Source organism: Haliotis cracherodii, unplaced genomic scaffold (assembly GCF_022045235.1).
Source record: "Haliotis cracherodii isolate W230 unplaced genomic scaffold, xgHalCrac1.p SCAF_5, whole genome shotgun sequence".
In the NCBI taxonomy this organism is placed as follows: domain Eukaryota; kingdom Metazoa; phylum Mollusca; class Gastropoda; order Lepetellida; family Haliotidae; genus Haliotis; species Haliotis cracherodii.
In genome coordinates this window covers 9686850-9698908 of record NW_027266308.1, presented here as the reverse complement: position 1 = coordinate 9698908, position 12059 = coordinate 9686850, and the positions used below count along the sequence as shown (strand labels likewise).

The window sequence follows — 12059 nt, the reverse complement described above, 5'->3', positions numbered from 1 at the left end:
TTAAATGACAATAACAACAAAATGTCATGGTTACACTGCATGTCGCTAATGTTCGTGATTTATTCGGTTCAAACTCGATTAGCTACAGGCTAATTTAAATTTTAGCTTAAATTTTAAACATTTTAAGAAAAGAAAAGAAATTCTTTGTGAAATGTTCGCTTTTCTTTCTGATTGAACATTCTTTCTGACTTTTTTTATGCATGATCAGATCGATTAATAAGTTAATTAAAACATTTTGCCAGGGCTCCGGTAAAACAATTCCCAATTGGGCAATTTGTATACCCTGCTTAAGGCCTATTACAGCAGGCACCTTGTAGGGTCGGGTAATGGGGGGGGTCGGATACCTGGGTCGTAAATTTGGACTCGTCCCTGCCCTAATATGAAGCTGGTGAACATAAAGTGTTTTGAGGATGTCATGTGAAATTTTGTTGATGCAGCATGAAACAGGCGATCAATGCCCCTGTGTCTGGTCTGAAAGTTGTAGGTTGTGATGTTCGGCGTGGAGGTGGATCTGTACATGGCCCATTGATCAAGACACATTGATCGTAAAGTGTTTGTAGTAGAGTCAGTAGAGACTGCTCCTGTAGACAAACCAGCTGGCATTGTAGTTTACATTTGTGAACAGCTAAGAAAAATACAAGCCCCATGGGTTAGAATTGGTTAGAAATGGTTCCATGCATCAACCACGTCAGTGAGCCTGACCACCCTATCCCCGTTAGCTGCCTCTTACGACAAGCATAGTTGCCTGTAGCGGCAAGCATGGGTTGCTGAAGAACTACTCTATTCCAGATCTTCATTGTGCCATCATATATTCAGGGGCATTTTGGTCATAAGATCAGACTAACATGGGATCAGGTGGTTATAATTCATGACATGACAGATGTAGCCACCATAAATAAAAGGGGATCCAAGGGGATCCAGGGGGATCCAGGGGTCCTTGTGGTTTGCTGTTTGTATCTTGGGAACCTCTATATTCTTAACATTTAACATTATGACAAAAGAATACGTTCCATGAATAATTTCGTTCAATCGTTGTTCTTGCTGTCAACCACTGGTTTTCTGGTTCAAACCTGATTACTTATAGCCTGCAACAACATAGCAGTCATATTGCTGTTGTTGTATTGCGGATTGGGAATACAACCAGATCTGCAGAGGCCTTTGTTATTGTACATTAAAGCCCGTCCAGCAGACTGACCCATCAAAGGGACGCTGTGACCACTATGATCATTATATTTCAAACAGATATATGTTAAAACTGCAGCATATCAGAGTCAGGCTCTTACCCTGCAGGACAAGTAATTCTCCCAGTAAACGTCCTTCAAACAGGGCCATGATCATAGCCATACATCTTCCGAGAGTTAGGAGACATTTATGAGCACTCATAACCGTCAGAGAGAGGCTTCAGCAGTGTTTAGACATGCAGTGTGCTTCATGTATGAGGCAGAGGTTGTCGGAGACCTGATGTAGAAACCACTCGTGTGTGGAGACCTCGAGGTCGACCAACATGGCAGGTGGTCTCCGTAGTTTCCACTGAAGCCATTCTGTTGATAAGGTCTGAAAGTTTGCATATGGACAAATTAGTACCCTGAAGTGATAGTACTATAAGTAATTTATTAGTTATTCTACCATGAAATTACTCGATTCTGATTGGTCAACCAGAGATAGTCAAATCACAATAAACCCCCTCTGTTTGAAACAGCCGATTTGATATTCACATCAACATGCAAGCAAAGAGAGCTTGAAATTCGGTGCTTTTCTATATATGACTGTGACGTCATATCTATTGCATCGCAATGAGTGATATGGCATCATAATGGTGACGTGTGGTGTAGAAGGAAAGCCTTGCAAAGCCTGCTTAGTTTTCTTTAGGGTGCCCACCTCATGTTAGCTGACCAAGTTGCTTTCGATGCTTTCAATGCCTGTCATGTTCGAGTGAAGTATTATGGTGTAAACAAACTACTTGAGCATACATAGCGCCATATTCAATTTAAGGGCTGTTGTTGGTGATTCTGCAATTCAGATCAGAGAGTTTGCATTTTATTTAGTCATGGTAGAATGGAGATAAACAAACTGTGTTTTCAATGTAGAGATCGGTTACCGGTAGATATATTTAACATTTGAAACCTCACGCTGCGACTTTAGTTCCAGATTCAATTTAGTGCAGTTAAATCTGCAGGTAACCCAGCTCTACATTGAAAACACAGTGTGATTATCTCCTAATCATCCTATCTGTTACAGAGATAGCGGAATAGCTTCTTTGTACCTTGTTCCTTTCCTTGGCGGTGCAACTGTCCCAGTTCATGGTAAAGAATGGCAGTTATTTTAGTGAGTTGAGGTGAGGTGAAATGGGTTTTTATTATTGCACTTATATAGCGACATTTGGGTGTGGCTGCTTGTACCAGTCCGGACTAATACTGGTTTTATTGTGCTAGGAAACTGAGATACAGTGCCACAGATTAATATGGATAGTCCACTCAGACACAGTATTGTGATTCGACAGGGTAAAACCAAGTACCATGTTTCATCATCTTTTGGTATTCCTCTTAATGCTAAGGGGGCGGTCGGGTAGCAAAGTGGTAAAAGCGTTCACTTGTCACGCCGAAGACCTGGGTTCAATTCCCGACATGGGTACAATGGGTGAAGCCCATTTCTGGTGTCTGTCTGTCTGTCTGTCTGTCTGTCTGTCACTCACTCACTCACTCACTGGAATGAAGCCCTTGCTGATTGTGTTGTGAAATTGTTCTTCATGCTTTCAACCATTTGTTGTCTTTTCTGGCCAGATTTGATTATTAGGACTCTGGCATAAGACAACATTCATTTACTGTATCTAAGATCCTTACTATCACTGACTTCAGTTGTTCAAGCAGGAATGTTTTATACTCATATATGCAAAAGCATTTAAAAAAAAGTTTAATATCCACTCAAGTACGTCCATTACTGCATGAATATTCTGTCACTGTTAGACTCAATGAATATGTAAACTTTAATCCTATAACATCAAAAGATTGTCACACAAGTTTATGGACCTAGAGTGGCGTCTGTGTTTATGGTTGTGTGTGATGCAAGGTTTGAGACAGCAGCATGGAAAAGTTGTCAAGTAAGTTCAAGAACACAATTGAGCAGGTGTCGTAACACGGCACAGGGTGGACCACGAAGTATCATAAAGAACCAACAGCTCTTTCAGTTTCATGGAAATAGTTCTTATGAAGTTTCACATAGCTGGCAAATATTTGTATACCTGTAAGTGAATAAATTAGAACGCTGTGATGAATTTAGATGGATCGTTTACTTTCTTTTTTAAGTTAAAAATGCACCTTTTGAAATTAAAATTAGAATCTTCTTAATGTTTGAGAAATAGGATATGTTCGTTTCTCATCATTGTGTCACTGATGAAGAACAAGAGCATATGAAAGTACCTCTCATCATTGTGTACAAGGAGGACATGTTATGTACACATGCCGTTTAAACACATGCGGCCTTTGTTGGAGCATGAGTAGATTTTCTATGGCCGAATACCTAGATGACACATAAATCAACTTGGTCTTTGTTGTTTACAAACTGTGGAATTTCAAAGATTAAGAATTGCTTTGGATTTTGAAGGAGAGCAATGTCTTTTCTAAACATATTCTTCTTCAAAAGATGATATTTGATTTAAGTACATGCCGGAAGTTTGATAGAGACTCTTATGCTGGAGAGGTGGGAATTTCAAAAGGGTGTGTGATGTTTACATTAGAAAGGAAATTATACGTACTTCATTTCATATTTTCATTCCTTCATTTTGAATCCATTTTGGGATATGACACCAGCTCTGGCCTGTGGCCTGGGGCTAGTTGCAATTCACAAGGACTACCGGTTTGGTGTGGCCAATGTTTTTCTATTTGTTTCATTCATCAAAGCTGATTTTTTTGTCTTGAAAGTTACACTGGTACAGATGCCTGATATGTCACACAGGAACAAGTTATTTTTTGAGTACTTACTTTTTTGTATCAACAACACTAGATGCTCAATTTGACGTTCATATCTCGCCAAATAACCAGTTGTAGCTGTTTCCATGCATAATAAATGTTCTTTTCCTTTTTTGCCTGAAATTAACTCCATCAGTATTCTGAGAAAAGCTGACCTTTCTCACTCTTATAGAGTCTGATCTATAAGATACCTGTGTTGAGGCTGATGGAATTTACAAAGCATATTATGCCAAAATTTATCTATGATCCATCTTCTTGAGGCAAGGGAGTTAACTGACTATAAAAGTCCAGTTTCAACCCTTGCTGAATTGCCCTATGGAGTTATATTTTGGCTGGACTAAGGATTTTATGCAGAGTCCAATCAAAATCGGTTTGTCAACTGCCGTGCAGATAGCAATCTCATTAAAATCAGATCTAAGTTCTCGCTGCCGCTTAACAAAGATTTGAGGACATCCCATTACGGGTCAAGTCAGAACGACCTTTCGCAAACTTTGACCAACCACTGAAATGACCAACAAGAAGTTGACATCAGCCAATTAGAAAGCAGCTTTCTCGAGTTTTATGGTACTCGTTTCAACCTGGCGATTTCCATTTTGACTGCGCTAAAAAAATTTGTTGACACAGTTCTCGATTAAAATTTTGAAAACTGAACAAATGAACATTCGGGAATGTCTAATATATGGCTGAGATTGTACAGCAGTGCTTCCCACGTACTGTGCAACGCCTCCTCCGTTCAAATGTATATCCCACAGGAGCAAGAGATAAACGATAATTTTGACAGAATCGGTAACTGTCGTTCAGAATATCCCGTTTTAATGTTTTCCAGATTGCATGATTAGAAAACACATTCCGATTGTCACTTTCATGATCTGGTAAGCAACGCTTTGATTGGTTGGATGAAAGGTCGTTCTGATGTGACCCGTAATGGGATGTCCTCAGATCTTTGTTTAGTGGCAGCGAGAACTAAGATCTGATTTTTTTCAGATTGTGCAGATAGGGGTATCCTGGTGATTAAAGCGTTCGCTCGTCACACGAAAGGTCCCGGTTTGATTCCCGACATGGGTACAATATGTGAGGCCCATTTCTGGTGTACCCTGTTGTGATATAGCTGGAATATTGCTAAAAGCGGCGTAAAACCTCACTCATTCACATTATTGAGACTTCTAAAACCTTCCTTACTTCAGCTGTTCCCACAAGTCCTGTGGATTATCAATGCGTTAGTGTTTCAATAGTTTTTCTTCTGGCTGGACTGGAGTGCACCTGTCACCTTTGACATCAATATTGACATGAATCAGCTGATCCAGGTATGCAGGAAATATAATGAAATAACATGGAGAATGGAAATATAATGAAATAACATGGAGAATGTGTCACAGAATCTGTGCTGTGTCGTCCATCGCGGTAACTCCTGGAGTCTTTATCAGGATTGGGTTCAAGAATTATGTAGATACTTGAATATATTTCAGTAATTTAATTTGATACCATTTGAATAAATTTTAATTCTTAGCTCACCTGACTTGAAGTTAGGTTACGTTATGTCATGGCCTATTTGTCCATCGTCCGTCATGCGTCGTAAACATTTTATTCTCAGAAAATTGTGGAACAATGATGCTGAAATTTCACATGCTAAGGATGACATCCCATTTTGCTCAAGAGGTTCACATCAAATTTTCAATATGGCCTCCATAGCAGCCATATTGAAAAACCTGTTAATGATCATTACTCAGACATTTTATTTAAAACGGGCTGAAAGTTTGTACATGAGTAGGTAGTGTGACTCAATATATATGTTCTGTATTTTTGTGATATTTTATATTTTGACCTTGATTTCACCTTGATTTGACCTGTGCACTTGGCATGCTTGGAGCATACTGCAAGCTAAAACTTCTTTTGGTCACTAGTTAACCATTTGAGTTAAATTTGTATTTGTGGGAATCAACACATGTGTCCTTTTTATTGCAATATTTCAAATTTAGACCTTGATTTGGCCACACAATGTGAAAACATCATCTCGAAAGAAAAACCACTGGACCAAAGAAGCGGAAACTTTACATGCTTGTTCCCACCAATGATGACACCTGAATTTGTTCAAGATGTTTAAATTAAGTTTTCAATATGGCCACCATGGCAGCCATATTGGAATACTATTTATGGTCATTATTCAGTCATTCTTTTTCAAAATGGAACAAAATTTGGTGTTTGCTAAGACAGGTATGGGATTCAACATAAATTTTGTTTGTTTTGTAATATTTTATATTTTGACCTTGTTTTGGTCTTAAATTCTCTCAAAATGTAAATTTGCCCCTGTGAACTTCTTCTCTTCTGACATTATCTGACTTGTTTGAAGAATGTATGTTTTTTCTCCTTAAGATGATAGCTTTTTCATGTTTTAGATTTTAGTGTTAGTCTTTAGACCTCAGTATTTATGCAGAAAGTATGCTGACTTCATTTTCCCGAGGCAAGAGAGTTAACTGACTTTAAAAGTCCAGTTCCCACCCTTGCCAAACTAGGCTGGAATTACTGGACTTGATCGTAGCGCCACCAGTGTCTATTACAACTTATGTCCCTTCATAGCCTCTCCTGTGGACCAATCAGATTCCACCTCTCGTATCACTTGCGTTTGCTTCAAACAAAATGGTGGCGCCCAGTTAGGACGATCTGAAAGATAATCAAGATCTATAGTGTCATAAAACCGGTCTAATATTGCGAAATGCATCAAATCACGTGAGCACCTTGATTAAAAACATGAAAAGATTTGGAAAATATCTGCTGACAACGAGTTGGCGGTGCACATATTTTGCAAACCCAGCAATCGACGGAAGTCTGAACGACAGTTTACAAACCGGATTTCGATTTCGGTGTGCGATTTTGACTGGACTATGCATAGACTCGTTAGTCCAGCCAAAATGTAACTCAATAATACCAGCTTAGTTCAGCAAGGGTGGAAACTGGACTTATATAGTCAGTTAACTCTCTTGCCTCGTGAAGATGTGCTGACTTTTGTTCAGTCTTTGTATTATAAACTGTTGACTACATATTCAGGTCATCTACAGTACCGTGGCACTGTTTTGCATATTCTTAATGTTCATGTATGTCTGAATTTGCAATTATGCCTAGTGCATACCAGAGTCATCCTTTTACAAACTGATGAACAGGAAGGCACAGTTGGTCAGAGGTCACAGGTAATAAAAATCCCTTTGCAGAGTGACATCCCTTAGTTGTGCCAGGATCGTCTAGATTCACCCTGATTATGATTCTTTGTCTGACAGCACACACTGTTTCACGAAAATGGTAAAAGTCTATGACGTGGATCACCTTAGTCTTTTCTCATAATAAAGGAAGCCATCAAACAACACCCAAAGACTGGAAGACATAAAGTAACACATGACCTCGTAACATGGAATTCCTTCTCTGCACACTACACCGGTGTCATAGTTACCTGGGTATTAAAGGACCTCTGTGAGAATTCTGTGCACCCAAAATGGCATGGAAATATAAGCCCCATTTTGGGTTTAAGTTGCGTACACATAGGTTGTCGGACCAGCATAGACTGACATTTGGTCATTTAGAAATATAGTTATCTTATTTAAAAATATATATCCACAAAATTAAACAATAAAATCCAAATGGAGCCCAGAAAAATCTTTGATATCTTAGTGCCGAATCATCTAGACTTGCCAAATCATTATAGACTTGAGTTGGACTTTTTAGATTTTTTTCTCTAGGATCTGGGAGACAGACGAGGAGGAGCATTCTTTTGCTGAATAATGGTTGTTGTTTTAAATGAGATTCTCCCATGAGCCTTTGGTGGAACATAATAGAGCTTCTAAATATAGGATTGCGTGACTTGAACTGTTATGGCGTTGTTTGTCCTTCGGAGAGATAATGGGGCTGACTGGTATGTCAAATGTTCTTTCAGTCTCGATTTTCCAAGGAGTGTATACAAGCATCAATACAGATGCATCATGGTGTTTATCATTCATAATGTTGGACATAAAGGATGATGTATTATTTTGTTTTTCAGGCCCGGGCTTTCTTCCAAGCAGCGTTTGTTCTGGCCCCCCACATGTACGAGCCCCACTACAACTTTGCTGCCCTAGCTGACCAGGTGAGTACCGGGGTGGGGTGGGGTGGGTTGTGGTAGGCCACTGGCTGGGTGAGGAAGCGTTTGTTCTGGCCCCCCACATGTACGAGCCCCACTTCAACTTTGCTGCCCTAGCTGACCAGGTGAGTACCGGGGTGGGATGGGGTGTGGTAGGCCACAGGGTGGGTGAGGAAGCGTTTGTTCTGGCCCCCCACATGTATGAGCCCCACTACAACTTTGCTGCCCTAGCTGACCAGGTGAGTACCGGGGTGGGATGGGGTGTGGTAGGCCTCAGGGTGGGTGAGGAAGCGTTTGTTCTGGCCCCTCCCCTGTACGAGCCCCACTACAACTTTGCTGCCCTAGCTGACCAGGTGAGTACCGGGGTGGGGTGGGGTGTGGCAGGCCACAGGGTGGCTGAGGAAGCGTTTGTTCTGGCCCCCCACATGTACGAGCCCCTCTACAACTTTGCTGCTCTAGCTGACCAAGTTAGTGCTGTGGTAGGGTGGGGAGGGGCTTGGTTTTCAGATATGTTATAAATAACAAATGACAGTTTGTGTTCCTATGATTAGAGACTTCCCGGCATCAGTGACGGATATTTATGGAAATACAATATCGTGTTGCCAGCAGTACTGGAGAGAGCTGAACTTGGGGTGTAGAGCTATGAGGCAGTGTTGATGATACCATTTGTTTGCTTGCTGTCTAACGCCGCACTCAGCAATATTTCAGCGATAGGGCGGCGGTCTGTAAATAATCGAGTCTGGACCAGACAATCCAGTGACTGATATCATGAGCATTGATCCATGCAATTGGGATACGATGACATGGTTCAACCAAGTCAGCCAGCCTGACCACCTTAGTCGCCTCCTATGACAAGCATGGATTGGTGAAGACCTAGTCTTACCCGGATCTTCACGGGTCTATCTATACCACTGATGTCATGATCAATGTGTCCTATTGTAATCTTTGTCCTGACATAAAAGTGGTTTGGCTGATTAGAAAAAAAAATTTAATTTTGTTATATTCTACAACAAACTAAACTCGGAAATTTCAACTTCTTTCTTTGAAGGAAGTTGTACAACATTGGGTGTATTATCGAACATGTTTTAGTTTCATCGATGTTTCATCTAAGTTTGCACATTATCTGAAAGCATTTTAACTTGTAATAAGCGCCCCCCCTGTGCCAAGTTTCTAAGTTCCAGGGGTGCTCATTATGGCGAATACGGTTTATGAATTTAAATGATTTGTGTGATGTTGGTCTACTCGTTACAGTAAAACCTCACATCTCAGAACAGTTTGATATCCACTTTATTCTGTAAGGATCCCGGTACTTGGTTCAGTAGCTGTGCAGAGTTGCGTCCCTTAGCCACGCCAGACACCTAAGATTGTGGGTTTGAATCCCGGTTTGTTTATGTTTCTAGGTTTGTCAGCACCATACCCATACTCGTTGGTTTCACTGTCTCAGACCTGCATCACTTCAGGCTTTCTTCCCACAATTAGCTGACACATTGTGATATAACCGGAATAGTGTAAAAGCAGCTTTAAACACAACTCACTCATGAAGATTCGGGGTAGAATAGGTCTTCAGCAACCCATGCTTGCCGTAAAAGGCGACTATGCTTGTCATAAGTGGCGACTAATGGGATTGTGGTGGTCAGACTCGCTGACTTGGTTGATGCATGTCATCGTATCCCAATTGCGTGGATCGATGCTCATGATGTCAGTCACTGCATTGTCTGGTCCAGACTTGATTATTTACAGACTGTCGTCATATAGCTGGAATATTGCTGAGTGCGGCGTTAAACAACAAACAAATATATGGTTCAGAAATATTTACGACCTTAATAACAAGTTAACTGTTTCCTAATGGCCTGATGAAGCAAGTAGTTAAACCCCAGCTACTACACATATGCGCAGCCTCTTCATCCAATCCAGTTCCCATCACCAGGCTTTTGACTATTAACCAAATATTTAAATATTGAATGCAGTAAAGCCTAACATTATAAATAGTTTTGCAGACCTAAATGAAAAAAAATTCCTAATCCAATAATCAGAAAGTCACAAGTAGAATTAAAACTGTAATTTCAGTAATAACCTAATACCATTTATTTGAATCTCTTGATGTCAGACCTCCATGTTAATCCAAGGTTACTCTTCAGACTCGGAGGGCATGTTTAATTCTTTGGTGGGGCGAGGAGTATGATGTGATTTATTAACTGGAGAAATGTGATTAATTTGGTTTGAAATGATTAATTCTAATTCCATGTTCAAACTCAGTGCAAACTCCCATGGGATGGCGTCTTGGAGAGAATATTTGTTGAGAAGGTTTTTGACATCAGTATTCAATTCATCCTGAGGCTACTCAGAATTATATAATGAGCGTTTTCAACCAAATATCTTTTTTCTTTTGTTGATGTTTCATCTGGTTCTGTGCCATTACATTGAAATCAAGGGGTCGTTTCCTGACCCTAATGTTACAAGTAATCCATAGGTTCAAATATTTCAGCAGCATAACTCAAGTTCAAAACTCAAGGTCACAAGGACAACCTTGATTTCAACCACTGCTAAGAAGCAAATATATTAAATCATTTTTTCACAGTTTCACTTCTGATTAAATCCTTATTTATAACATTACTTTTAAACTCTATTTTTTTTCAAGCATTATTTAACATGTTTCAAAAACTATATATTACATTTTGACAAAAAATATGCTTTTTTAAAATCCATTTCTCATTTTCTTTTCCTTGGGCAAAACATTCTTGATATTTAGAATTTCTTTTGGAAAGGTCAACAAATGAATTGGAACATTTCCCAACTGAAACCACTAATTAGATATTACGGTTCAAGTTTAAATATCCTTCCTATTGTGTGGTGAGGCTGCCATCGTCACATTCACTGATACGGAGGCTGACATTGGGAAGATGACTAGGGGAAGTTAGGAAGCTGTGTTTCCTTGTGATGGCCTTGAGTCGGATGATGGCGCCGGCGTCCCCCGAGACAATCGGGGGCGTGGCCGGTACGAGCCTCAGAGCGGCTGTTAAAGAGATTTATTGTTTTTCACAAACATTGCTTGTCATAGGAGCTTGTTAATGATAATGATATTGGCATCTTGGGCTTCCAATATTTATTATTTTTGTGATGTGTTCAGGTTATTTTGTTTTGAAGAGCTTTGTGGGAAATGTTTATGTTTTAAGTATTTTGTCCTTTAGAAGTCTTTGTTCTTTTGTTTGTTGTTTAACGCCGCACTCTGCAATATCCCAGCTATATGACATCAGTCTGTAAATAATTGAGTCTGGACCAGACAAACCAGTGATTGACATCATGAGCCTCCATCCACACAGTTGGGATACGATGACATGGATCAACCAAGTCAGCGAGCCTGACCACCCGATCCCGTTAGTCACCTCTTACGACAAGCATAGTCGCCTTTTATGGCAAGCATGGGTTGCTGAAGACATATTCTACCTTGGATCTTCTCGGGTCTCACCAGATTGACTTACATTTTTGTATGTTTTATATTGCATTGATCAGTCCATTGATAAAGGGTTTTTAGGTAAAAATAAATAATATATACATCTTGTCCATGTGTAATATAAGTATTTAATGGGGTTTTATCATGATAGTGTATCTACCATTCTCCTCTTGGTTAACATTAAAGGTCAAGGTCACTGATTTGGAAATGAAGCTGTGACCACAATAACTTGTTTTGTATTTATGACAGGATTTTGAGCAAACAAAGCGGTGTCTACAGATCGTTAGATTTTGTCTGACTACTGACAAAGTTCAAGGTCACCAGAGGTCACTTAATGAAACAGTATGTGGTTGCACAGGTCTGTGTTTCGCATCTGGGCCCTGTTCCACAAAGCGATCTTAGCGCTAAGTCGGTCATAACTCCCATTCTTTAACACTAACTTATGACAGTCGTAGCACTAAGATTGCTTTGTGGAACGGGTATCAGATTAGCTGAAAGTCATGTGATACATAGATCTTAGTGTAAATGTTTTGTGTGGGAT

At 39.9% G+C, this 12059-nt stretch overlaps 1 protein-coding gene across 1 annotated transcript in view; it reads left to right on the top strand.

The window, feature by feature from the left end:
- LOC139443060 (tetratricopeptide repeat protein 8-like) overlaps positions 1 to 12059 on the top strand; it is a 79250-nt gene that overhangs the window by 60710 nt on the left and 6481 nt on the right. Inside the window, exon 10 of the mRNA XM_071223980.1 lies at positions 7990 to 8073. Coding sequence (XP_071080081.1) covers positions 7990 to 8073 — 84 coding nt within the window. The remainder of the gene's footprint in view (positions 1 to 7989; positions 8074 to 12059) is intronic.